General features: G+C 52.5%; 6 protein-coding genes across 6 annotated transcripts; 2 read left to right on the top strand and 4 right to left on the bottom strand.

Moving 5' to 3' along the window:
- Positions 1–461: 461 nt before the first annotated feature.
- SAPIO_CDS3926 (uncharacterized protein) lies at positions 462–1,518 on the top strand (the record flags this gene model as incomplete). Its single annotated transcript, XM_016786603.1, has 2 exons — positions 462–618; positions 731–1,518. 2 exons carry the CDS (start codon positions 462–464, stop codon positions 1,516–1,518), a joined length of 945 nt encoding a protein of 314 aa, XP_016643579.1.
- Positions 1,519–1,801: 283 nt separating this feature from the next.
- SAPIO_CDS3927 (Uncharacterized protein) lies at positions 1,802–3,526 on the bottom strand (the record flags this gene model as incomplete). The annotated part of the gene is made up of 3 exons (XM_016786604.1): positions 1,802–2,906; positions 2,978–3,042; positions 3,209–3,526. The coding sequence occupies 3 exons, from the start codon at positions 3,524–3,526 to the stop codon at positions 1,802–1,804; spliced, it is 1,488 nt and encodes a 495-aa protein (XP_016643580.1).
- Positions 3,527–9,312: 5,786 nt separating this feature from the next.
- On the top strand, positions 9,313–10,902 carry SAPIO_CDS3928 (Uncharacterized protein; the record flags this gene model as incomplete). Its single annotated transcript, XM_016786605.1, has 2 exons — positions 9,313–9,355; positions 9,488–10,902. 2 exons carry the CDS (start codon positions 9,313–9,315, stop codon positions 10,900–10,902), a joined length of 1,458 nt encoding a protein of 485 aa, XP_016643581.1.
- Positions 10,903–13,286: 2,384 nt separating this feature from the next.
- Positions 13,287–14,991, bottom strand: SAPIO_CDS3929 (Glyceraldehyde-3-phosphate dehydrogenase (phosphorylating); the record flags this gene model as incomplete). Its single annotated transcript, XM_016786606.1, has 3 exons — positions 13,287–13,492; positions 13,561–14,245; positions 14,866–14,991. 3 exons carry the CDS (start codon positions 14,989–14,991, stop codon positions 13,287–13,289), a joined length of 1,017 nt encoding a protein of 338 aa, XP_016643582.1.
- A 5,033-nt stretch (positions 14,992–20,024) lies between these two features.
- Positions 20,025–22,751, bottom strand: SAPIO_CDS3930 (uncharacterized protein; the record flags this gene model as incomplete). The annotated part of the gene is made up of 2 exons (XM_016786607.1): positions 20,025–22,095; positions 22,225–22,751. The coding sequence occupies 2 exons, from the start codon at positions 22,749–22,751 to the stop codon at positions 20,025–20,027; spliced, it is 2,598 nt and encodes an 865-aa protein (XP_016643583.1).
- A 3,629-nt stretch (positions 22,752–26,380) lies between these two features.
- On the bottom strand, positions 26,381–27,602 carry SAPIO_CDS3931 (Ubiquitin fusion degradation protein 1; the record flags this gene model as incomplete). The annotated part of the gene is made up of 2 exons (XM_016786608.1): positions 26,381–27,529; positions 27,600–27,602. The coding sequence occupies 2 exons, from the start codon at positions 27,600–27,602 to the stop codon at positions 26,381–26,383; spliced, it is 1,152 nt and encodes a 383-aa protein (XP_016643584.1).
- Positions 27,603–27,642: the final 40 nt, after the last annotated feature.

Below are 27,642 nucleotides of genomic sequence, written 5' to 3' on the forward strand. Positions count from 1 at the left end.
ATTGATGTGGGCAATATTGATCTATGAACGTCTGGGCACACCACTGAAAGATGGTCCCTCCCCATGACTGATTGATCCGTTCAACAACATAAGAATACTGAGGTACATGTAGTTTATAAAATTTATATTTATTTAACTGCTTCTAGCACATGAAATCTTCCATATAGTTACTGATACAAGTAATCTCTAATAATTCTTTTTCTGTTTCTCCCAATCGCCCTCAAACTGTTTACGAAGGACGGACAAGCTCCAACATTGGTTGAGTGGGGCTACAGTGACGATCTTGGAAAGCTTGGGCGAATCAGAAAATGGCACGCTTGACTTTGACGACACTTGTTCACCACACATCTTCAACAATCTTTAGCAATCTTCGACAGCCCTTTGAACAACTCGGAACCTTCTCCCACAATACTTCTTTTCATCCCCAAGACCGATAACTAGACAAGGAAATTACGGAAAAAATGGCTGACAATCCCGCCCTCAGCGCCGAGGATGCTGCCTCTCAGCGCGCCGCCGAGCAAGCCCGCCTCCGAAAGGAGCGTCGTGAGGCAAAGATTCGAGCTGGAGGATCAGCGAGGTTAAACAGGATTACGGGCCTCGGCGGAGGAATACAAAAAGGTATAGATTTGGATTCTATGACATATTTACTTCACACAGGTCCCTGATTTTCGGGTGACTTGGCTTTTTTGGATGACAAGTTGGCTGACTTCCCCCCCCTTCTCCCTGCTAGACGTTCCCGCTCCACCTGCTCCAGAGACGACGACGACCCAAGCTACGACGACCCCCATCGCGGCCGAGACGAGTTCAACTTCGCCCCGAGCGCACGCCGACCCCGAAGAAGTCGACATCTCGAAACACTACTACGAACCACGCCTGAGTTCCCGCGTTCCCGTACCGCCTGGCATGGAGACCGTCTCCCAGGAAGAGCTCACGCGACTCATGCTCGGCATCGACCGCCCCGGCCAAGGCGAAACCCCGCCCGCGGCGGCCCAAACCGACCCCTTCGCCGCCCTGATGACGCAAATGCTCTCAGGAGGCGGTATCCCCAACGGCGGCGCCGGCAACCCCTTCGCCCAACCTCCTCCTTTCCCCGGCATGCCGCAGCAACAGCAACCCGCTGCATCCTCCGGCACCTCCTCCATCTGGCGGGTTCTCCACGCCCTCTTCGCCATTTCTCTCGGTCTCTACGTCGCTCTATCTACGCCCTTCCGTGGCACGAAAGAAGAGCGCGATCTGCTTGGTGCCGACGCCGTCTCGGAAGAGTCGAAGCGGTTCTTCTGGATCTTCGCCAGCGTCGAGGCCATCCTCCTTACTACTCGCTTCTTCGTCGACGGTGGACGGTATAGCCCCTCGGGAGTGTTGGGTATGGTCATGGGCTTTTTGCCCCCCAAGACGGCAGGGTATATCGGAGCGGTGATGAGGTATGGGCAGATCTTCATGACTGTGAGGGCGGACTTGTTGGCTTGTGTTTTTGTGCTGGGGGTTGCGACGCTTTGGAGGAGGTTTGCATTTGAATAGGGCGCTCTCTTTCTTTAACCGTAATGAGTGATGCGTCTCGTATGTAGCCTCTGAATAGATCAATGGTTTCTAGTCCAAAGTGGTGATCAAGTATTTGTAGTGCAATGCAATGTGAGTTGAAATTAGAAACGCTGCCGCCGGGGCCTTGAGCCCTCCTCTATCCATCTACTCTCTCTACACTTTTGATAGCCAGCAGCTACAATCTATATTGTACACCCCTTCTCTCAACCAAATCCAACTTCTATGAGAACAAAGATTTACCACACATTACAACGCCCCCATCTCACTTCTGCATAACCTTCGCCAACAACTTCCCCAACACCCCCCTAACCTTCGTCTTATCCTCCGCAGCAGCACAAAACACCGTCGCCGCACTAAAAGCAAACGCCACAATCTCCTTCCACTGCTCACCCACGGGATACCTCCTGGGGAAAAAAGGCGCCAACGCCCTCGGCGCCACGAAGAGCGCCAGCTCCGGTCTCCGCTGGGGCACTTCGAGGAGGATGCTCCACCCGCAGAGGGCGCAGCCCGTGGCGACGCAGAGCCCGCCGTCGATGGCGTTGCGCGCGGGGATGTCGGTGCCCAAGAACTTGGGGCCGATGCGGGTGCGGGTTAGGCAGACGCCGTAGTAGAAGAGGGCGATGAAGGTGCCGAGGAAGGTGGAGGAGCGGATGGCGGAGAGGAGGGCGCGCTTGAGGCCCTTGGCTGAGGGGTTGCGGAGCTGGAGGGCGAGGTTGATGGGGAGGTAGGTGGCCATGGACCAGACGAAGGAGCGGAGGAATCTGCTCAGGGCGTGGTACTCGCACGAAGGCCCGCAGCCCGTGTGGACGATCTCGCAAGGGAACGGGATGGCTTTCTCAGGGTCGCCCCATTCGTAGGGGAGGCCGAGGTCGACGCTCATGGAGCCGAGGACGTCAGCCACGCCCGTGTCCTCGCCGTAGCGGAGCTTGCGGAATTTACACAGGCGGAGGGCATCAATGAGGCGTTCGTCGACGGCAGCGGCCGACGAGATCCATTTCCTGTAGGTCTTGGGCAGGTTCAAAGGGTAGTAGAACCACGACCACATGACGATGGCGGAGGTGATGGAGAAGACGGTCGGGTCGGCGAGGTTGCTGATGACCTCGTCGGCCTTTGTCCACTTGTTGGCGGCGACGAGGCGGGTGCGCCGCGAGGTCCAGAGTTCGCGGACGATGACGTCGAGGGCGCGGGCTACGGCGAAGAGGGTGAGGTCCATTGTGCGACCGCCATAGCGGATAGTCTTCGTCTCCCCGCCTGGAGGCTGATCAGGGTTGGCGGGGACGGTTTCCGTGTAGGCTGGCATTTGGCGGGATTGGAGGAGCTGCAGGCTAAGGGCTGCAGCGAAGAAGGTGGCCAGCCATCTTGAGAGTCTATGGAGGTGTTAGAAAAGAGCGGTTGACATCTTAACGGCTAGGTTTTACGCCTGGCGTGTGTAACCTACCTAGTGAGTGTTAAAGCACCGAGACTAGACCCAAGTAGCTTTTGAAGCAGTCGTCTTACAGGTATCTGCGATGGCACTATGTGTTAGTCCGTTTATCCTTAACGGCTAGTATGTCGTCGTCATTGCAAATGGCACCACCGAGCTCCCATATCTCAACCCACCAGCACGCGAGAAGCAGAATGACGCTAGACCCTCACAAACAAAATGAACAGCTCACCACATCATACGTACCTCAAGCAACGTGCTCCCACCAGCAAGCGCAGCACAAAAAGCCGGAAACCGATTCCAGCCAAACCCAGAAGCCAAAGCCTTCTTCAACGAAGCGGCGATCTGTTCCCTCTTCTTCTCGCCATCGGGTCCACCGGCACCCGCGCTACGTCGTCGCGAGTTGCAATACTTGACGAGAAGAGTGAGGATGCGAGGACCCACGGCCGAAGTGTATCCGAAAAGGAACGCGCGTACGGCGGGGCGCAAGGCCGGAGGCACCGCTCCGAGAGAGAGATGCAGGCCGGCTGTAGCCCGGCGCCGGGGCGGCGCGGCGGCGGTCATCAGGCGCGGGGAGGAGGAGGTGGTGGTGGTGGTGGAGCTTGCCCGGCTTGATGCGGGTGACTGAGTGCGCAAAGGGGGGTGGGTGGGGTGTGGGTGTTTAGGGGGGGACGCGTCGGGGGTTGAATTATGGATTCAACGTGTTTTTGGGGGGTGAGTGAGAAACCGGGCTGAATCAAAAGTTGGTTCCCAAGTCCGGCGCATAAAACGCTGCGGAACGGAGGACGGGCGCAGCGAGAAACCGGGGAGAAGGAAATGTTGGTTTGAGTTTGGCCCAGGTTGAAGCCGCTTTGGGATTGGGCGGATGATGTCAACGTTTGTGGGTTGATTCAAGGCACAAGGCACAGGCCACGAAGCGTGGATAGTGTTAATTTTAACACAATTACAATCCCTCGTGACACGGGCTGGATCGTCGCCAATGGACCGATATTCGAGATTGGAAAGTTTACCAGTCGATGCGCTGATGAAGCGGGTGTCGACGGTCGCATTCGTCCAGAGGCGATGACGTTGACGATCAGCTGTGAAAGCGGCACTCCCGCACACACAAACAGCCAGTCGCGCTGGAAGCTGGAAGCTGGAACCGGACTCTAGGGGAAGTGAGCCGAGTCCGACTCCTGAGACTTTTGTGGCGGCACTGCCTCGGTCTGAGAGCCCAGATTCAGAAGAAAGCTTGCTTCGTACCTGATCTGATCAAGTCGAAGTTTCCGTCTATCCGCAAGAGCTCCAAGACAGGGGCATCGACGCCTTGTCCAACGGTGCCACGGATCAAGGAGTGCTTTGGGCGGGCGTAGAAAAGGAGGAAGAGAAACTTGGAAATATCTACAGAAGGAAAAAAATATAAAAAGGCGACATGGAAATTAATTTTCTATACTCGGGATTCAAGCAGCGGCTCGGCCGGGATTGAATTCCTCATCGTCCGTATTCATCTTTCGTCTGAAATCTAGCTAGAAGCGGGAGAAGCGAAATAGAAGCCATAACCTAAACTCAGATTTCGGTGGATCATCGACGCATCTTGGAAAAATGAACCTCGGTCGGTTTTTCTGGAAAAATGCAGGGTCTTGTCGAGGAACAGGACAGGGCCTTGGGACGGACTACCAACTACACGACACTAAAACCACGGAGTGCTACCACACTATTATGACGAAGTAACACAATGGCAGTGTGTGCCTTGCATTGACAACTCTTCTTCACATCAAGGACGAAGGACAGGAATAATACGAAAGAAGATGGGGGCTCTCTATTTCCAAAAAGGCCTACCTAGTTTAGCATTATGGGCTTCATCTCCGAAGCGGAGAATGATCTCAAACTTGGAAACTTGGGGGCTTCGGGGATAATCGACAAAGGAGGCATTCACTGCCCAAAACGGGCAACGAACCGAGCTGTGTATTTTGTGTGCATGCCACTCCTGTCGACAGAGCATGAAATATGTGTGTCCTATGTCGAGTGTTTGCATGGGCCAATGCCGGGAGCTTATACCCTCCTGGGAGGGAAAAACAATGCACGCCATGGTCCTCGTCATTTCAGAAGTGCACCCTGCATATGAAGTAAGAAATGAATCGATTCCTTCGTGTGCTTCGTGCAGCAAGTAAGTTGAGGGCTTGAGATCTCGGAGGATAACGGACGCATGCGGTCTGGCAGAGGGAGGGGGGAGGGGGGAGGGGAATACTTGGGTTTAGCAGGCCCGCCCTAGTCCGTAAGCTTCGAGACGTCTATCCCTGAGACGCGGAGCGAGAATGAGAACCCCTTGCCCTGAGGCTGGGTCAGGCTAGCCATGTCGACACTCAACGGACTTGAACTCAGAATATCCATGATGTAGAGCTAGACAGAGCGAGTGGACGAAGTGGACGAAGTGGACGAAGTGAGCACTCGAGTTGGCTTCCTAGACTTAAGGTGTACGAGTCAGCGTGAGGAACCGCGTCGACGTCGACGAAGCTATCAAATTCAACCAAGCTAAGCCAGCAATCGCATCACCAGACCGTCCTCAATTCGCCCCTCGGAGACGAATAAACATCGCATCAAGCTTACTCTGATTCTCCTTCCCGTTTCTCTTTTTCTAGTCATTCTTATTTTGATTATCTTTTTTCGATTTTAGTGTAAACTACGAAAATACGTCCCTTGTTGGATGTTTCTTGGCGCCATCAAAAATGCTTGGCCAGGTCAGGTTCAGGTTTTTGACATGTGAAAGCCCCCCCCTCTTCTCTAGCTTCAAGGCACAGTTACTTCGTTGTTGCCCGTTTGCCTGGCTCCATGTTAGCAAGTCCAAGTCCAATTAATTGTCCGTGCTGTTTCCAATTGTCTTGTTCTCTGTTTGCATAGTCATCAGCCCCACCACTACAGGTGGGCGTGACATTCTGATGGTACCTCTTGCATCCAGTCCGGCCCTACGGAAGGGTTTTTTTAGGCACTCCAACATTTCAAAGTTGTATCAGGATAAAATTAGTTGGATCTGGGACAAGAGCCTTACCAAGTAGTGTTTGCACCAATGGAATGGGTTTGAAATGCCCTGCTTCCGTGCTTCCTGCATACTCGTTTGTCTTGAAATTCACTCGAACGGTCGATGAATCCGCCCAATGTCCTCCTCATGTGCACATGCCCTCCTCATCTTTCTCATCACACTCACCACACGCCGGAGCACCGGAGACATCGGGCATTCTAGGGTCCTTTTCCCCCAACCCCTACTTCGTACGTCACTGCAACCACTGCACGAACCACGAATCACCGCACGAATACGAAGTACGTACATACTATCTTCATGCAGATATTTGATTTACGAAGTGTGTTTGTACATACATATCGACCAGGGTGGTCCAAGGAGGGTATGGGCGGGCATGACTGCTGCTGACGGTCGCACAAACGAACTCGACGTCAATAAGAACTTGGTCCATTGTCGGAGGAGCAGAGTGGATTTGAGGTCCCTTTGAGACCCACAACGTGCCTACGAAGTACGAAGTAGTGTAGCTCTATAGTGAAAGAGCTTCGAAGCAGTGGGGTTAGTGTGCGAAGCGTACAAACGAGACTGCCAGACCTCGAAAGACATCATAGAGGAGTGTTCGGCGATTACTTAGCTCTCGTTGGGATCTCCGAGTCCAGTATTGGTGAGCGAAGATCCGGCTTGAAGACAAACAACGACTTGGTACGTTTACTTCCCTTCTCCCTCGAGAGTTCGAGTAGAAGGGAGGGGCAGAAGATCAATAGCTGCACGAAGCATGGAGCAGTGTGCAAGTATTCCTGAAGGACTTAGCGTCAGCAGCGGTCTGCGGGTCGCAAACTAGATCTAGAATCATCTGTTGCCATTGTGTCTATTTGCGACAACACACAACTCGACTCGCTCCAGCGCGCCAAGGGCAAGTCCCAAGGCGGTCACACGGGACTCGGGAGTGTACCAAGATGGGAAAAGGATCTTTCCGGAGTAGCGTCCTGCTTGCGGTTTAGATCCGTTTGTTAACGCGACTTTGCAACCCAGAAATTTCTCAGTTCGTGCAGTGGTGGCAGTGGTGTGGGTGGGGAGCCCTGCACTTGTCTGGTCATTACAAGTATGGGGTAGTTTCTGGGGGATGGGGAATGCTAGGGATGCTTTGAGGATCCCTTCAAAATATTGATGTACAAGGTACTAGGCCGGCATTGGGTCGAGTGGAATGCAACCCCTGTACGATTTTGATATTGATCTCTGATACTCCATTTAGTCCAGTCTCCTGGTCTCGGCCCATTACCTTTTGACCTTGCTATTCAGGCCTGACAGCCAGATCATCTAGTGATGATGTCCTTTGCCATGTTAAAGACACGCAGTACATCGTTACATACGAGCTAGTGATCCTACGAAGTAGACGAGGATGTGAGTCAATCTCTACAAAGTTTAATTCTGTGAGCGCGATAGGCGGAGCGAGAGAACAATTGTGTAAGAGAGAGAGAGAGAGCGAGATCATCCAGCCCTTGCGCCTTCCCCAGATCTTGGCCGGGTCCAGCCGTGAAAGACGCTCCTTCTCCAGCCTGGCTGTCTCCAGCAGGAACCTGGAAGTACTCCTGTACGAAGCAGAAAGTAACTGTACTCCGCCATCTTGCTTACGCCACCCAACATTGGAAGTCCCCGCTTCGAGTCTATTCCTTGACAGGGACTTATCTCCGGACTAATGTACGACTGAAGGGTGAAAGGTGAAGCGTGAAGGCGGAAGGTGGAAACTGAAAAAAGCGCTCCACGAAATAAGGACCCGTCCCACGGTTGCTTCCTTCCCCCAGTTTCCCGACACTGCATCTCGAGTCTACTCAAATCTTCAGTCCAAGTCTCACCAGACTGAACCTCAACCATCGCCGTCATCAACCCTCAAAACCCTCAATCTTCTCTCCAACATTGTTGTCGTCATCATTCCGCCTCCGGTTTTGGCCACTGTCTTCCTCAATCCACTTTCCCATCAAAACAAGGATATACTTTTCTTTTGTTTTCTTTTTTTTCTCTTTTTCGACTTACTTCGTAATCTCTTCTCGTTTGCGTCGAATAATCCAACAAATATTAGCCCCCCTTAGACCAAGAATCCGTCCGTTCCTCTGACTTCTTTTTGACCCACCGTAAACGTTCGATATTAGCTTCCCGCGCTCGTTCGCTCGTTCACTGACCCCAGTCCGGATCGAGCGAGGCAGCGCCAAGACCGCCGCACGCGGAGGGAGTCGAAGGACTTTGGCCACCCCCGCCTGGCCCATCGCCAAACACTGGCCTAACAAACAGAAACAAGCCAACGAGCCAGCGAGCGCATTACGTTGCGGCACCTCCGCAGCCACACAATTGCAGCAAGCATCCAAAAACCTGCGCTAGTCCGCCCACTATCCTTGTCGGTTTTCTCTCCAGACGCACCGCTCCGCACTATTTTTTTCTCTATTTTCTCCCCGCTACCAAGAACCAAGCAAGCAGCCAACCAGCCCGTCATTTTCTTCTCGCAGCAAACGCTCGAACGCTTCGACCCCATCAATTTCGATCCATGTTCCGACGACGTTGATGACATGCCTGCCTGGGGCAAACACGCATTTCAAATTGTTCGTTCTCGGAAGCCAACGTCAAATCAATTTGACCAAATTCAAGTCCTATTCAAAGCTGCGACCCACACACCACCACCTTTTGACCACCTCCATTGACCACTTCTCATCCATAACCACCATAACCACCTCTCTTCCCTCCTTCGAGACAGCCACCAACTTCTCAGACGTCGCATAAGTCTGTTTTGGGTACAGCCATATATTGACCGCTGCCGCAACACATCCAAACCCTGACCATCGTCCTCCTCTTTCCAACCTGCATCTTCTCCCTTCCCCAAATTCTCTCGTCGTGGTCTCTCCACGCTGGGCCTGCTTATCGATTCAGGAAACAGTCACAAGACGGCCACCTTCCTGCAACCCACAACCCCGACATCTCACCCACTGATATACTGAGAAGGAGCGCCGGATCTTTCTCAACTACTCTCTACTTGGTGGAACCCGCTCCCTTTCTTCGATCCACGTGGAAATACGACCAACGAAATCCAACGGCTCGAGTTCCTTCCGCTCAGAGGCATCAGCTCTCTCCTAGCGCACTACTCGCAATAAATTGCGATGCGTCGCGACTTTATCCCTTTTCGACTTGCACTATAAAGTTCAAGAGAGCTGCCCTCAAGCACACTTTTCACTCTTCCTTATACCTCTCGAGCTAGCGCAACCATTACTTGGCTACCTACGACGGCCGAACTCAGCGCCGTCGAACCACCAGACAACCGTTCCTCATTTCCATAACTACGAGCGCTCACATGATTTCGCTTCAGCACCATAGGATGGAGACCGAACATCCTTCGGACCCTAGTTTGCCCTTCGGCTGTAAGTTTACCTAGCATCGTTGGCGTCCTAGTCGCGCCGCGTGCGTTCCTTGGAGATGGCCGCGCGCGCTGTACCCCCTTCCTTCAACAAAACCGCTAACATGTGATGATTACTTTTTTCTCCCTCGATTAGACTCTTTTAATGAGAGCCAGGACGTTTTTCGAGATCCTCCTCCCGAACCCGCACCCGGAGACCCAATCTTGACCGCTGCCGACTCACTCAACATCCAGAACTTTTTCGAGACGCTTTCATCCGACCGCAATCCACCACCCAGCTTCGGCGAAGGATTGAACTTTACAGACTCCTGGCTTGACCTACCCCCCCAGTTGATAGGTTCTACAACCTCGTTCGGACAACAACCTCGCACAAGCCCACCATCCCACATGAATCTCTCGAACAACTTTCAGCTTCTCGAACACCCCCACGACGGGGCGGCCCATTTATCAGGCGCAATGTTGCCCCCGGCCAATCCGTCCGTATACTCCGCCGGAACACCCCGCGTAGCGCAACCAACCATGCCTATGGCAGCTCCTAAGGATGATACTGAGCTCGTTGAGGCAGCTAGGGTTCTCCACCACGGGCCAATAGACAGATCAGCCGTCGCCCAGGTGGCCCAGCACACCCAGCACCAGTTCCCCATGAACCCATCCTTTCCCAGCGTTCAAGATCTCGGACCCGACTATAGGCATGAACCAGGAACTCTCCTCGGCCACGGACTGCTCAGGAATGAGAACGGGATCGCGAATGGGATGAATGGTTTGGTCGACGGTTCTAATGCTATCGTCAACCACCAATTCCCCAGCGTTCTATATAGTGGACAACCGTCGGAAGCGTCGCCTGGACACACTCAGGCAACCGACTACTATTGGGGTTCGGATGCCAACTTCAACGGGTCCCAGGGATTCGTGCCGCAGTCGGTTAGAGATACGACGGAAGCCCTATCGGCGCAGCAGCTCCAGATGATGCAGTGCCTTAGTTACAACCAGAGCGCCGGGACGACGCGGCCGTCGAGCCCGGTTGTTAATCACGGTTCTTCTAGTTCCCCTCTTGCGACGGCTAGCCTAGCGGCCATGGACATAGGAGAAGGGCCACCGCGCAAGCGACGGAAGAGCAAGATTGCCAAGGAAGAGGCTGCTGCTGCAGGCGACGAGGACGAATCTTCTCCACGACCGACGACGGCCAAGTCGGGAAGGAGACGGAAGACCAAGACGGAAGCCGCAGGAGCGGGATCGTCCCCCGGCGAAGGGTCGGAGGCAACGCCCAAGGGCACCACGCCCCCGAAGAGACGCAAGTCGGCGACGAACGGAGCGAAGCCGCCTCGAGAAAACCTGACGGAAGAACAGAAGCGGGAGAACCACATCCGCAGCGAGCAGAAGAGGCGTACCGTTATCAAGGAGGGCTTCGACGATCTCTGCGCCATCGTGCCAAAGCTTCGGGGTGGCGGCATCAGCAAGAGCAATATGCTTACTACTGCTGCTGAGTGGCTTGATGAGCTTCTTCGGTACAACAAGGAGCTCACAGACCAACTGGCCAGAATCAGGACCTAGTGAGCATTTCCAGCTGGTTCTTTGCCTTTTTTCCCCAATTTTTTTTTTTCGTTTTTTTCTTATCCTTTTTTTTCCCCCTCTCCTGTTCACTTGTTCCTGAAAAGTGAGGAGTGCGGGTTCAATCACACAACTGGTGTCTTTATTTGGGAAAGCGTGGTGTAAAAGGTTCTGGGGCGCTTAGGATGGTGCATTACACGGGGATACACACAGGAACTCTCTGTACGCGGGATGGGAATGATATGGATGAAATGGTGGCAGCTGTGATTCACGATATTTTTAACAGGGGGCAAATGTGTACTCTTATTTTCTTGTTGCTGTTTTAGTTTGGTCCCTTTTCTTTTCCCCTGTTTAGGCCTTTCAGTCACCACTTGTCTTTCCTATGGCTAGCACCATAGCCAGGTTACAATCTCAAAGGTTGAAGACGAGGTTGACAGGCTTTAACAGGGGAGAGAACAGATTATGTGTTTTGAGGGAGTGCCAACAAAGATGCAAGGGTAGAAGAGCCATTCCTTCCCCTTCCTTCTAAAAGTTTAATTCGTTGTCCTTTTCCTTTATTTTTGGGCTGTCTTCTTTTTTTTTTTCTTTTCCTACCTCTTTTCTCATACACAGCATAATACCCCTTGTTAGGGGCCTTCTAGGACTTCGAGCAGCAGGCTTAGACAGCGAACAGACGCCCACTCGGTGGGCGCTGTTGAAAAATGAAAAGAGGTTCCTAGTTTCTGCTTCACGTTTGCCTCCCATGTGATACTCCAGTTGTTTTTACGGATTTGATTTATTCTTCGCAGTAAAACGAAGAGCATGGCGCAGTGAGGGCGATGGAGTTTCACTCCGTTTACGCGATATTGTGATTCATCTTGCTTCACCCGACGGGACGGGGCTTGACCCCGTCAACCTTTTTTTTGTCGTTCGGTCCCTTTTCGCTCTCAGCGCATTTATCCTTGATGTTGGCAGTTAATTTTGTGAATCGCAATTCTACTACTGTTTAATCGATTATTTCTTAAGACGAGTCCTCGCCATTGTAAGGTGACATTTTAAATGTGTTTCCTCAATTTCTATCATGTGATGGACTTTTTTTTCTTGACGATTAAGTGTACTGCTAGTCTCCCTGTTCGAAGGAGCTCAGACTGCAGACAGCATCACGATGAACTTCTGTAAATCCCCGCCCTTTTTTTGTCTCTCTTTCTCTCTACTCTTTTTTTTTTTATACAATCCATTCAATTTTATCGGCAGGCCCCAGCCTCGCGAGATAACAGGAGAAGTGTACGAAGGACGGGTGGTGCACTGGGCTGTATGTCTCAGTTTATGGAGAAGGGAGTGGGGGGGCGAGCAAGTCTACGAACCAGGGAGTGACAGCTGGTCGGTGTGTGAGTGAGATGTGTGTGTGTGCCTATGAGATCAGATAATCTTTGGCTTAAATTAACCCTACGAGCGATGCATGTAAAACTGGTCAGAATTCAGTCAGACTTGAGACACAACTATCGTGAACTGGATGACGAACAAACCACACGAGGAAAAGCCCATTTCAATAGGAACCCGATGCGGCTCTTCCAACAAGACTCAAGTGAGTCACGCTAAGAGGGAAACTGGAAAGACCCTTTTGCGTCATGGAGAAGAGTATTGCTTCCCGTAGTCTTCCTGGAAAGCATCGATATGAAATATGCTATATCCATCCCTATCGAAAACTATGACATCTTTACGTGCCTCGGGTGTATAATAATCCTACGACGACATGCTTGGCGACTCTCAGGCAAAATGTTGCCCATATCCTCTTACGTTCCCATTACATCGTGTAATGATGCATGGCGGAGAGGCTGAGAATCTCGTCGACGCAGATTGAACAGAGACCTCCCCTGATTTCCGAGTGAGGGAACATGAAGAAGCAGCATCGACTGCCTGTGACAGAAGAGATCTTACGTATGACCTTGCTAGAATGGCCGAGTACAAGCCTCATCCAGCGTTCTATGATCCATGTCCGGCTCAGAGACGGGTTATCGGGACATGTTAAGGACGCTAAGAGATGGGATTATCACGGACATCGATTGTTATTATGGACAGAAGCGTCAATTTCTAGAAAAAAAAGTTCACTAATGCCCGGGCGCCAAGTAGTGCTTGCCCTATCTCGGCAATAACTTTGGTTCCCCATCCACTGTCTTCCTTGTTTGCACTGGATGTGATTTTGTTTTGGTTTCGGTAACACCAAGTTTTCACTTTTTTTTTTTTTTCTTCTCGGATATAGGACGGCTGACTTCCCAACACACACCCTATTCTAAGAATCATAACCCATTATCCTCTCTCATTAACACTCTTGCTCCAGACCCGCCTGGCTGTTTTAGACCTGCATCGCAAGAGAGACAGACATCCTCCTTTTGTAGGATAGGAAACACTTAGGCCGAGCCGGCATCAACCTTGGCAATGTAGGCGATGAGGTCAACGACACGGCGGGAGTAACCCCACTCGTTGTCATACCAGCTGACAACCTTGACGAAGTGGGGGTTGAGGGAGATACCGGCATTGGCATCGAAGATGGAGGAGTTGGGGTTGCCGAGGAGGTCGGTGGAGACGACGTCGTCCTCAGTGTAGCCGAGGATGCCTGCCATTTGTGTTAGTGTTGGTTCATTTTGGTTGACGGCAGAGAGAGGTGGTTAAAGTCAAAATTACCCTTGAGCTCGCCCTCGGAGGCGGCCTTGATGGTGGCCTTAATGTCGTCGTAGGTGGCGGCCTTCTCGAGGCGGACAGTCAAGTCGACAACGGAGACGTTGGCGGTAGGGACACGCATCGACATGCCGGTGAGCTTGCCGTTGAGCTCGGGGATGACCTTGCCGACGGCCTTGGCGGCACCAGTGCTGCTGGGGATGATGTTCTGGGCAGCGGTACGGCCACCACGCCAGTCCTTGGCGGAGGGACCGTCGACGGTCTTCTGGGTGGCGGTGTAGGAGTGGACGGTGGTCATGAGACCCTCAATGATGGTGTACTTGTCGTTGAGGACCTTGGCGAGGGGAGCAAGGCAGTTGGTGGTGCAAGAGGCGTTGGAGATGACGTCGGCCTTGCCGTCGTAGGTCTTGTTGTTGACGCCCATCACGTACATGGGGGCATCGGCAGAGGGGGCAGAGATGATGACCTTCTTGGCGCCGCCATTGAGATGGGCCTTGGCCTTGTCGGTGGTGGTGAAGACACCAGTGGACTCGACAATGTACTCAGCACCAGTCTCCCTCCAGGGGATGTTGGCGGGGTCGCGCTCAGAGTAGAACTTGACCTTCTTGCCGTTGACGACGAGACCGTCGGACTCGACCTTGATGTCGCCCTTGAAGATGCCGTGGACGCTGTCATACTTGAGCATGTACTCCTATAATTGGGGCGAAAAAGATGATTGTTAGCTTCTTGATCATGACATAAATTATGAGAGCGTTTAAGCTCCTTGAACTGCTGCGAGTGCTTTGACCCCCTCATGCCGACTGCAATTGCCCCTCAATCGTACTTTTTTTTTTCCCTTGAGCCATGAAATGCAATCATGATCTGCAGGGTCCGTAGAGACCAATGAGGGGAGGACATGGCTCTGCGGACCAAGCACCAACGATGGAAGCATGTGCGTGACGCTGCTCAAATCAGGGAAGTTTGTTTCGTGCTTCCTTCCGAAGCAGCAAGGGTCTTGCCAAGTGCCATGGATGGCGGGGCAACTGGCCCGATTGCTCCTGAAATTTTTCGTTTAAGTTGCTAGATGGCGGGGTAGCAGAGGAGGCAGAGCTTTTTTCTGTTTTCGTTGGTGGGGCCTGCAGATCCAAAAGGAGGGGCTATCCTCATTCACACCGCGCCTGCCAACAAGCATCGCGCCACCCCCTCCATGATATCATCGCAATTGCAATGGGAAGGAAAGGGGATGGAGAGCTCGATTTCGGATATATCCCAACAATAAAGAGAAAAGAAAACAGAAAGAAAATCAATGGGGTAGCTTCGCTCTCCACTTACAGCGTACTTGGTCTCGATGAAGGGATCGTTGACAGCAACGACCTCAACCTCGGGGTTCTCGACAGCATTGCGGAAAACAATGCGGCCGATACGACCGAAACCGTTGATGCCGACCTTGACAACCATTGTGGCGGTGTGTTATATGATGAGGGGAAGAACTAGGTATATCTGTAGGATTTCGATATTTTTGTCAGTTTGAGTTTGTGAGAATTGGAGAAGAGCGGGCGAGGCGAGAAATGAGCTTGGGGCGGGAAGGGGAAGAAATGAGGAGCTCGAGCGAATTATGTCAGGGCGGAACGAGGAAAGTTACAGAGGAATTTTTTTTCCTCCCTGCCCTCCTCTTGCTGTTTCCAAGCTCCGATGTAGGCGGGGTAGCTGCGGTGACGGGCTCAACGAGTCAAACAGCATCACAGAGCCCGCGGAGAGCTCCTTCCCTCATGGTCACAACCCTCAAAAATGGTTGGGAGACCACGAAGGATAAGGGCAAACAGCAACCGCGAACACACGGACAGACATGTGAAATCTGAAAGCGTGGCATATGATGCAGGCGGATTCAGGGAAAGGAACATGGAAGCTTGAACTATCATGGGGAAGGAAGCTTACTTACTTCGTGGATGGGGAGAAGAAACGAAGCTTTCACAAGGAAAGATGATGCTCAGATTTGGTATGGGAAGGGAAGTTTAGGGAGAGAAAGAGGAGAAGAGGAAAGAAAAAATCCTGTCGAGCTGGATGAAGTAGGAATAAGAAGGAGTCGCTGGCGGGACCCAGTGGCCATGGTCTTGCCTGGGATTGGGTCACAGTTGCCCAGCTCAATGTTATTACGAATGCTATGTTCAATCGAGCCCAGTCCGGCTCGGTTACAGTTTACGGGCGGGAAGGTGGATGTGTGGATCATGTACTTCGTACAACTGGGGTGTAGCAGTGTGGACGTGGTGGGTGGCGCCATTGACGATATGAAATACTGTGAATGTCCGTGTATACGTTATTAAACGGAGGTGTGGCAGTCGGCGGTACACACGAGGCAAGTACAAGAGTGAAACCAGGCCTGATCGAGAAGGTTCGACTCGATTTAGTTGATAATAATAGTGAGACACCGCCACGAGATGCCCGCTCGATTCTATCAAAATTATCAATTGAAATCTATCATCGATGGGATACACTCTGTGTGTTCATTTTCCCAGACCCCAGGCAGTACGGAGGACTCGGAGAATCTCCTGGGACAACACCCCTCGCAGCCCTTCGCGACCTGGAAACGACGTGAGAATCCATGAACATGGCACGGTTGACCGCCTTGCAAACAATCAGAGGTGGCAGACACCGAGAAAAGCGAGACGAAATCGACACGAGCCCCAATAGCCACTCATACGATTTGCACCGGTCGCGACCACGGTAATAAGGCCGTTATCTGCTGAGGGTGGGGAACTCACAACCCATGTACTTTCAACAGCGCCTCCCGCCGCGGAACGAGTAGCTGGTACGAAAGGCGAGACGTGAATGCCTTGGAAAGGACTTCCTAGCGTTCCTAATCTGTCTGCGTCCTCCATCAGGGTCGTTTCTTCTTCGGGTAGCACAATGCGCAGCTAGAATGAGGATAGCATGATATGACGGGGCGGTTCACTACTCAACTCCTTGGCCTTGCCAGCCACACCATCGACAATTTTATTGCCTGCTACTACCCCTCCATCTCAGCATCAACATTGGCATCACCGCGGTAGGTCCGGGATTCGGGCCATTCGGAGATGAAATGTTGCCTTGCCTTTTTGTCGCGCGCGCCCTTTTGGATTATATTGACATCCATCAATTGATGGACTGTGGCTTACAATTTACTCTCATTGATGTCATCCACGTTGCCAGGTTGCTGTTTTGGCTTGTTGGCTTTGGCTACCTCAGACCTCCTTTCCTATGGCGGGGTTTCTGTATGACGTGTTGGGACAGCTTCAAAATTCGCCAGCCCTGGGCCGAGAACCCCTCCCCCTCAACTAAAAACTGGGACTGCCCCTCATTCCAATTTCCCCGACAGATTCAAACCCGCCACTGGGCTGGACTTGACCTAGACTACTTCGTAGACTGGACTAACCGGACGGAGCATCACGCATTTGGCCCCCGTTACGATGACCGTGAGGGTGGGAGCGAAGAGAGAAGTTGACTGGGCGGTTTGAACAGCGCAAAATCGCTCATCCAGTCAACAGCGAGTTGCTGTTGATCAATGCTTATCAATTGAGCTCTCACGGCGGTTCAACTTTGTTTGTTCCTTTCCTGTCATGCAGCACGGCCAGGCCATGTTTCCATTACACGTCCTTCATGCTTCATCAATGTCTTATCATCAGTGAATGAAGTCGCCCCCGTCTTCCTCTTGCGGGATGCTCCACCGCTACAAGTCAATTCTATTACTAGTTGCAGTTACTTACCTGCGCACTATTCCGGACGGGGAAAACGCAATTGTGCCTATGATTTTGCGTCGAGATGGCGTTTGTTTGAGCTGCTCCGATTCAGCTGAAATCCGATCCTAGCTCCGGGAGCCGAGCAGGGTCCAAGTCTGAGATACGAAGCAAATCGTGAATGTGTGGCAATGGCAATGGCAATGGAAATGGTAATGGACGTGGAATCGATCTTCACTATATCCCACCCCCCTTTATCTACATCCCGAGAGACTTGGACCCTGGATTTGGATTTGATCTCTCTCTCTAACGGTCCGGATGCTAATGAGGGTATATGCTACCGTATTTCATTTACCTGTAACCTAGGACATGCTCCACTAGACTCGTCGCCGGGCTGTGGAACGAGGTGAGCATCTAGTGTCCACCATTCATCGGATGAGCCCGAGATACGTCCTCGACAGCCCAGGAACCGCCAAGGCAAGATGTGGCACAAGCAGGTACCATTTCACCACCGGCCCGCCTGGACCCGGAACCCTTTCTTCCACTGCGGCCTCAGCCGGCCCGCCGTTCCTCAGTTATAGCTAAGAAATCACTCAAAGAGACAGCGCAGAGAGAAAGAGGACCAGAAAAGCTTTGAAGCGCCTGTTCCCGCCCTCATTAATTTTTCCGGCGCGTGTCCTCCAACGGGAGGGAGCCGTTGGAGCTCATGGTCGGGACTGTGAGGTCCAATTGACCGGCCTAAAGCTGGAGCTGGAGCTTATTTCCATTCTTTTGCAGGAGCAAGATTCGGGAGTCGGACGGGAAAATCTTGAGCGCTTTTACTTTTTACCGATGTGTGAATCTGGATCCGGAATGACACATACTTTTGTAACTAATAATAAAATAAGGGCAATAAGTTTCCAAAAAGAAGAAAGAAGAAAATGAGAGAGTGGCTTGGCTCGTATCAGACTCCCAATCCGTCGTCGTGCCTCCATCGTGAACCGTCCATTTTGCGAGCCCAAGCGCCGCGAGCCCGATGCGTGCTCCCTCGGTCCCCGTTCGGCTCGCCCACCTTCCGAACATCGCCAGAACCCGCCGTGCTAACAAAACACCTACGCTCCACCACCTTCGGGTCTCCCGATCTGTTTTGCTTCGTACTCCACGTATCTCCGAACCTTGTTGCTCTTTGGGCTCTTTTTGGAAACGCGCATACTTCGTTGAGTACACTAGTATAGTCAAAACTGCCTCTCTCTCTTGTCGGCTTCTGTGTTATGTTTTTTGCTATATTCCTCCGCATGGGGTAATGAACATTAAACACTACTCTGTACCTCGTATTCTATACATTCCATCATTTCTAGGGGTCCCTTTTTTGGCGGCGGTTCGTTTTTAGCTTAGGTTAGCTTATAACCGAGGATGGAAGACATATCGATGTCGTGCGGTGATGTTAGGTCCCGTCTCTACCCGTTCCTTTGTGTGAGCAAGAATCTGGCTTTTCGTGCTCCGCTTATTTTTTTTTAAAAAAAGTTCAAGGCAAATGCATGCACGGGATTGTGGAAGGGGGGGCGCTTAGGAGGAGCCGAGGTGTTGGTTGACGTCTCCTATTTCCGTTTCACGATGTTGTAATTTTGTCCGTTTTGTGAGTAGGTGAGGTTTTTCTCTTTTTCCGTTTTCGAGTCTAGCTATGCTTCGTACACTACTTCGTACGTCTTTGATGCACACTTATCTTGGAAGCTCCACAGCCGAGCCTTTAGAACCTCTTCTTTTGATTAAGTTCGCATGGTGACGCTATCGAGGGTACGAAGTAGTGTAGTGCAGCAGGGATATATTATCATCATATAAAAAGGGGAGGGAACAGCCTCATCCGTCCAGAAGCTCTGTCTAGCCTCAATACATCTCAAACTTCCAACACATAAAAAGACAAAGAGAGCCGAACAAGGAAATAAAAGGAAACAAGAAACCGAACACGAAACTGATCAAAAAAGAAGAAAAATCGGGTATTAGGATATCATCGACCCATTCCCTAACCATTCCATTTCCGAGAGAGAACCAAAAAAAAAGCACACAGAGATCAAAAAACGACGACGACAACACACAAGATTCCTTTCCTTCAGTTGTTTTTCCGGGAAGAAATCTCCGGTAAAAAAAAGAACAACGAAACAAAACCAATCCCTTTGGTTTCTTGTTTTTACCGACCAACTCCCTTTGGACCCTTTAACCAGCAGCCAGACGATAAACGGACAGGTTTCGAGCGTATAAGAAAAAAAAAAAAAAAAAAAAAAAAAAAAAAGAGAAGACCGGAGAGAAAGCTTGAGAGCGCAGGACAGACGACTCGAGGATGGAGCAGAAGGGAAAAGCGCAAGAACGGGGCCTCGAGGGGTAGAGAGCGTAGTGGACCATGGTCTTTTCTGCCTTCTTCCCTTCCTCTCCTCGAGCGCGTTCCCAGGATAACTTGGCTCCCATTCTCCTCTTCCTTCCCCTCTTCTCCCCCTCCCTCTTCCTCTCCCTCGGCTTCTGCCCGATCTTCTCTCGTGTCATCAAAAAAAAAGAGGGAAAAAAAGAAAAGGAAAGGACATAAAAGGAAACAGAGAACGAAAAAGTACAAGCAGAGCAAAAAGAAAACCGGTATCCGTAAAACCTTTTTGTCCGAATCGTAGAGTACATGATACATGTTTGCCTGGAAACTGGAACCACAACCAGCTAGCCTATCCGGCCTTTCACCTTCTCACCGAGAGCTTTAATAGCTTTATCACCATCCTCATTCTGCTCTTCGACAGCAAAGACGACACTTCTTTTCTTCGTCTCTCAGTTCCCAGCCAAGACATCCTGAGGAACCAACGTCGCCCTCCAATTAACATCCTCACTCCTCGCCCACCTCTTCACAGACTCCAACGACCTCGCCACAACAACCTCAAACGACGCACCCGGGTTCAGCACAGGCAACTTCCCCTCCTCGCCGGCCTCCTCGACGAGCCTATACAGCCCGGGCAACTGCTTCTTGTTATTAGCCTGAAGGTTGCCCATGCGCTTGAGCTCCTGCGCGTTGGTCGGGTTCTTCAGGTCCGAGAGGTAGTAGCACGCTAGGATCTCCTGCATGATGATGTCCTGCAGCATCCAGAGGAGCGTGTGCGGGAAGCTGTAGGCGCGCGCGTGCCACTGCAGCTCGCCTACCATGGGTAATAAACTGCGCCAGGGCATGGGGTCGGGCGTTTTGTGCTCGCCGCGCCGCATGTCGAAGAGCGCCTTGAAGCCGATCATGAAGGCGAGGATCGCTTCGATTCCCGTGACGATGGCGAGCTTTTGGTCGGGTTCGGGGATCTGGTGCGCCGCTGCGCTGTTGACGCCGAGGTTCCTGAAGATGCCGTCACGCGCTCGCTTCAGCTTCTTGCCGATGCCGCCGTAGCGCTCCGATATGAGCCGGTATTTGGTCGCCGCGGCCGTCGACAGGGCCGATACCTGGGAGGGCCCTCCTTGCGATGAGGACGGGCCCGCGCTGCCTGCCTCTCCCGGTGTGTCGACGTGTGACGCGCCTGCGGACGATCTCGATGGGGTCGATGGCGGCGGCGCTGGCTTCGCGGAGGTCGAGGCGGAGGAGGAAGAGGTGTTTTCCAATTTCTTGACTCGCTTCGGCGCAGACGGCGATGGAGTGTTTCGTTGCGCTTCTGTCGAGTTGCTAGAGGGCAGCGGTCGCTTCTTCGAGGAACCTGCTTGCGACTGCGCCGGCGGATCCATACTACCCGAGCGATCGCTCTTGCTAGGTAGCGCGGTGAGGCGCTGGACTCTCTTAATCAGCCGTCTGGGGATCTTGAGTGTCACTATCAACCGCTCTCGCTTTCTCTTTCCCTCGTCTAGGGCGGTCTTGCTCGCCGTGCTACTCTTCTTTAGAGTCTTTGTTGTAATTTCAGGAGATTTCACATTCAAATCCTTCGTTGGCGGCCTCTTACGGCGCTTTAGCTCGGCTTCGATAAGGGGCGGCAACGTCGGCGATAGTAGGGGTGGTAATACAAACGTCGACTTCTTCTTCGGCGGCGGAGGGGGTGGGGGTAGCGCAGATCGGCTCGACGACTTGCTCTTGGATGTCGCATCCTTGCGGCGGGGATCTGAATTATCCTCCCGTCGATTGTATTCTTCGCGTCGACTTTCTTCTCGCCGACTATATTCATCTCGACGACTTTCTTCCCGTCGATTTTCGTCTCGCCGGCTAGGTTCGTCTCGTCGACTGGATTCATCGCGTCGACTGGACTTCTCAGGCTTCTCGACCCTCTTCGGCGGTGGGGCCGGCGGGTCAGGATCGTTAAAGGAAATGTGTAGAGGAGATAATAAAGGAGGAACAGCCGATTTCGTCGTCGCGGACGTAGTAGATGAGCTAGACTTGGTTGAAGCGACCGTCTTGGAACCGCTGGATGGGGGTCGAATGCCATTGATGGACGATGACCCGGTTCCCCGTGACCGCGCGTTTGGCGAGCTGCCTTGGGCGTGGTTCTTGGAGGAGGGCTTAAGTATTCCCCGCCCATTAACATTCGATGAAGAGCTTGTTGCCGTCGTCGACGATTTGCCATCGGGGCGCGGCGGCGGGGGTGGGCTTCGACGGCTCGTCTTCTGACTCGACGAGGATGTAGATGGCATATCTTTCCGTCTCAGTTGATCATCTCTATCTCTGGTAGGACGCGGCGGTTCCCTATCTCTCGGTGGTATTTCCCTCGGAGGCGGCGGCGGCGGGGGACGCGACCTGTCATGTGAATTGTTGTTATTGTAGTCGAGTTTGCTCCGCTTCGATGGCCGGGCGTCGTCTTCGTCCGATATTCGTTTCCTTGCCTTAGGGGAAATGGTCGGCGGGTGTACTGACGGCGGTGGCTTGGGGGGTAATGAGCTAGGCCTGGATGAGTTCGAAAATTAGTTTAAATTCTAATCTGGCAAGACCGCACGGGGCCAATGATGGAAGTTTATTTCCGACCACTCCAGAAGCAAGTTTCGTATCTTCCAAGGACAATGTAATTTAACTTACCTCGCGCTGCTAAGGAGCGATGATTTTGGTGGCTCCTTGGACGCTGGTGGACCGTCGCGTCTCCTCGGGTCTGATGGTGGTGGTCTATCGGGTCTTCGATCGGGAGGGGCCAAAGGTCGGCCCGGCGTCTCGGCAGGCGTCCTCTTTGGCACAGTGTTGGGGGTTAACGGCGATTGAGATTGTTGTTTCACTTTGTTCTTGTAATCGCTGAGCGACATCTTCGTAGAGGGTTTCTTGTCCGTTCGCGACGGAGTACTAGCGGCGGAGGCGGCGGCGGCAGCACCGGGGTGCGCCTTGGGGGCGGGGGGTTCTTCGCGCATGTCATAATATGGCCGCGTCAATAGGACTCCGCGATCGCCGTCGGAAACGAAAGTCATGTACTGGAGACCGCGGTGAATCTGTTCCTCGAAGCCCTTACCATCGGGGACGGCTGGATAGCGGCGCCTAGGATCGTAGGAGAGATGGTGTGGATGCTCGGGCAAGACGCGCTGGGTGAGGAGTCGGACCTGTTTCGCCGCAGCTTCCATTTTTGTGTTGTTTTTGCATGCCTGTGACACAGATTGTGATTATGTCTCGACTGCCGACTGGTTGAGATTTCAGCAGATGGCGTGGCTGAGGAATGTGTCCGAGTCAAGGGAGGGAAGCGGGGCTGTTCTCTCTATATTTTTCTGTATCGTGCCACCACAGACAGGGAGGCTTTTCTGCGGCGGACCCTAGCGAAAAGGGAAACAATACGAAGAATCGCTTGAGGAAAGAAGGGATCCCGGGAGAAGGAAAGAAGGTCGGTTCGTCGGCCGTAAGGGGGTTGAAATGGGTGCGGCAAGGGAGGTTGTGTGTACGACTTGTGGCCTGGAGCAGAGCACAATGCTCCCTCCGGGGCCAAACAATTACGCTTTTAATCACCAAACGAGTTGGCAAGCACCCGCGTGCTAACACACTCACACAAAGATTACTCCCTCCCCGTTTTGCGCTCGTTGATTGTGGGTTTGTTTCGACTCGGTTCAAAAGGGGACGATGGCGGTGAAGGGGAGGTGGGTTTTCGGCGCGATTGTCTCGTACGGAGGGAATGGGAAAGGTCTAAAGCTATCAATTGCCAACGACGTCAGCATCGGTACGCGGGCGAGAATGGCCTCTCTAAACAATATATCGAGGCATGCGACGAGGCTGGGAGCACGAGGAGGAGGAGGATGGCGACATACCGTGACACGTCGGGTTCGTTGCACTCGGTGGTCAGTCTCGCAAGGCAAGGTTCGTACGAAACACAGGCACAAGCCAGCGTCGGATCGACCTTAAGCTCGGGCCACGATGGTAGGGGCAAGGGCAAATGAGGAGCGAGAAGGGGGCGTGTGGAATTCGATCTCGATCGCCAGTGAATGAGGTCGATGATGGGGGGAGGGTTAGTGAGGCAGTGTGGCTCGGTGGTGAGATGGGATGAAGTCGAGTCGCGAAGAACGGGATCGGCGGTAGCTTATTGCGCAGGTGGACGATGGAAAAATCGTGGGGGGAATTATCGCCGAAGCGGCAAAGCAGGCGCGGGATGGCGGGAGACGAATGGGAGGCACGGAGCGAAAAAAAAAGAGAGAAAGGGAAAAAAAAAACGAGTGTGCTATCTTGTCTGGTGGATATTCGGGTCGGAGGATTGATGTTTACGATTTCTCGGTGTTGATGTTGGGCAGAGTGCAATTGCAGGTGCAAGGTGCTCCCCTCCTAGTGCCGGTGCCAGTGGCAGTGGTTGAGCGAGAGAAGTCAAAGTACGAGTAACGAGTAACGAGAGGGGTGGAAAAGGAAAAAGAACGAGGCGCGAGATGCGTGCGTTGTTCGACGAGCCGCTAAAATGTCGTCCACCTCGCTTCTTTCGCTTCCTTCGCCAACCAACCCAGTCCAATGTCTGCAACAGCCAACCAACCAACGGATTTGGGGGCTGTTGGTTTTTATCTCGCTCTACGGAGTACTACTTGGTAGCCAGGTGTATTTTTCTTTTCTCTTTTTCTTCTTTTCTTTGCTACGCGAGCTTCGAATCTTGATGGTCAATATCGGGAGCTGCCTGGCCAGTTGCCGTTGGTAAACAGTCAAGTCAAAGAAAGTGGATATGTTGATGAGAAGACAGAAAAAAAAAATGGGTCTCTGTCCGCCGAGCTAGGAATGATCGAGTGGGGAGATGACAGGCTCAGTCAGGCTTTGGCTTTGGCCTGGTCTGGTGCAGTGCAGAGAAGTAGTTTAGAATTCGTACAGCAGGAGGAGGCGAGTCGGATCACGCTAACGTTTGGAGTTGGGGACGACTTGAGGTGTGGTGAGGGATCATCACATTGTTCGTCCTATGAAAAAAAAAGGATACGGCAGGGATCGGTTGGGCGAAGAGTTCCAACAAGCAAGAGACGATGCAATGGAGCATCAATCCGATCAATGCTTCAGCGCTTGAGAGCGTTGGACTGCAGGCAGGGTGCAGGCACAAAGTGACGAGTGACGAGTAACCAGCAGGCAGTGACCAGTGACCAGTGGCGGAGATAATAATTGGGGAGACAGTGGAAACAATGTACGATGGAAGTACGATGGAACATTGAACAATATCCAAGCCAAGGCCCCAGTCTCAGGGTGCCGAAGCCCCCTGTTTCTACCTGCTACGAAGTAACTCTTTTGACAGTGTCTGCCGTCTGCCGTCTGCCGTCGATGACCGGGAGATCGCTTGATGTGATGTGGTGGTGTGTGCCGCTGGTGTGGTGCGTGAGGTGAGTGGATGTCAATGTGGTGCGTCTGATGCGTCTGGTGTCAACTGAATCCTGGACCTCCAGACGAATGGGGATCCAGCATAGCCCAGCTTCGGGGGTATCGTCGAGATTAACTTGATTAACTTGATCCATCAAGGCCGCCGCCGGAGGTTAAATTAGACGACTCCTAAATTCGTTTGATCTGAGGAGGGAAAAAAAACTGGAGCCTCGGCGTCGCACCAGCAATCTTAGACTCTATCAATCAATTGTAGATATCAATTGATCATTTCCTTGCAGCACAAAAAAAAACTAAACTACAAAGTACCCTGCGATCGGAGATCAAATGTAGCTTGAGCGCTGGCGGTTGTTCTGGCCGCCCTCCTCATTCTTGCATCTTCCATTTTAGGTTCAGGGACAAGGACAAGGACGAAGTAATTGGTACGTAATACGCAATTGCTTAACTCGTGATTTGGTTTTCAGGTGTTTCTCGAACTTTGGTGTGGAGGCACGATAAGAGATAATCCCACGACTTCGTACTTCGTGGTGCAGTCCCAGTCCAGTCGAAGCTGGGGAGAAACCCCTGGTCCGTCCCGCCGCCGCCACGGAGCATTAGCGTCAAGTGGGTGAGTGTGAGGGGCATCAATCTCCATCTCCAACTACATGCTTCGTAATATTAACCAACATTCATCAATCAGGCCAACATTGAATTCTCCCCGTTGGAAGTTTCAAGCTGGGAATGCGTTGGTTGGATCCCTTGCCTTGCTGGACTGACCGGGTGAATAAGATCGATATGCACTCCTTCGTCGCAGTTGGGGGCTGCGCCTAAGCGCCACCGGAACTTGACAAAGAATAACGAATCCATTTATTGATACATCAATTGATCAAGGGTTTAGTGATGATCAATCAAATATCAATTTATGATCCAGCCACCATCGGACCCCAACACATCTGTTGGAAGCCCAGCTCTGTTGGTACTGCACACTTATGTCCTTGAGGGCGTCAGCTGCCTCCGCATCACAGAAAGTCTACTTGTATGAAGTAGGAATATCTTTCGCACGGAGGCATGGGACGATAGAATGACAGAACGAGGTTTGACCTCGGTCGGGGCAGTAAGAGGGATTTCTTCCTATTCAAAGGAGGAGATGATGTCGGGTGCTGGATAACGGATGCACACCGAGATGAGAGCCATCACGAGTCATGTAAACGAAACATACACATTAGGGTTTGTTAAAATTGAACATTGAACATTGAACAGAGAATGGCAGCGTAAATAATGAGTTGACCTCCCGATTTAAATCTACTTGTAGAACGGATGCAACCTCATCGACCCATCTTGTTTGCTCCCTGACTACCATTATACCATGCCATTCCCTCCCTGCCTTAAAACTCCAAAAGAAAATACGCATCTGTGTGAAAAAGTTAAAAAATCCCAAAGCAACCATCTTCCGCCTTCACCTAGGCTTTCGGTTTGAACCCGAAGGCTTGCTCCCCTTATCACCATCACCATTCCCTCCCTTCGGCTTCCCCGATGCGCCGCGGAGACTCTGTCCCTGACCCGCAAACTTGGGCTTATTATCCTCCGCCTTCTGCTCCTCCTCCTTCTCCTCCAGCGTCTTGAACGGCTTAATCTCATAGCCAAAGAAGAGCTTATTCGCCGGCAACCTGAGCGGCATCGGCCCATTCGCGTTCCGCCTAATCGGCGGCACGGCAAGCGCCGCAGCCGCCGCGCTATCGGGAGTCGAAGGCTTCGGCGTCGATGTCTTGCTGCTCTTCTTAATAACCAGCCTTTGGCCCTCTCCAGCAAAGTTGCTCGGCATCGTGGAGAGAGTCGACGGCGCGATGGCCTGATAACCGATAGCTTGCGCCATAGTGCCCTGGTGATGGAGAACGCCACCGGCAGGCACGCCGCCTCGACCGCTCGCGGGCGTGCTGGTTCCGCTTCCCTTGGGTTGCCTCTCGGGTTCGACGTAGCCGACCGGAGGTGCAAAGTCGACTGAAACATCAGTTTCGATCATACTTACACCCATCTTGGGCGTCTCTGGCTTGACATCCAGCACCGCCACATAGTAAATCTCATCGTTATACTCAAAGTTGAACACGTCCCCCTTTGTCAGGGTAGCGAAGTTCCTAAACGCCTTTTCCAGAACCGCCTTGGGGTCCGTGATCTCGAGAAAGTTGACCGACTGCGGCTGCAGCTTGACCAGCCTCGCAAGCTCCAACGACGTCGTCTTCACCTGGATCATATCTCCGACGTCTAGGCCCAGAGTCTCCATCATCCAGTGCGGCAGGTACGCCCGTCCTTCTTCGGCCACGAATTCCAATACGCCCGCATGCGAGTGCTTGCCCTTCTCGCCGTTTATAAGCTCGAGGAGAAGTGGCCACTGCACGTGGAGCTTGGATACTTTGTCTAGCGCGGAAGCTGGGAGGAAGATCTTGGATCCGTAGTTGAGATCGGGCCTCTCGGGGCCGGGGGCCATCACCATGGGATAGCATCTGTAGTATTCGTCGAATCGTTGTGTCGGGCGGCGACCTGCTCGGGCCATCTGGAAGAGGTGTTCTGGGTTATTGGGGTCAAACCCCGCGCCAAATCCGGGTCGATACTGCCAGAAAGGTGTTAGAATAGGGCTAGAAAAACCTTTTTGTCTTACTCTTGGAGAGGCAGATACATACCATCGAGTTGAGGGCTGTGGTCGGTTTGGGAGGATAGTAAGGA

This window comes from Scedosporium apiospermum (genome assembly GCF_000732125.1).
Source record: "Scedosporium apiospermum strain IHEM 14462 chromosome Unknown SEQ_SAPIO_0090, whole genome shotgun sequence".
In the NCBI taxonomy this organism is placed as follows: Eukaryota; Fungi; Ascomycota; class Sordariomycetes; order Microascales; family Microascaceae; genus Scedosporium; species Scedosporium apiospermum.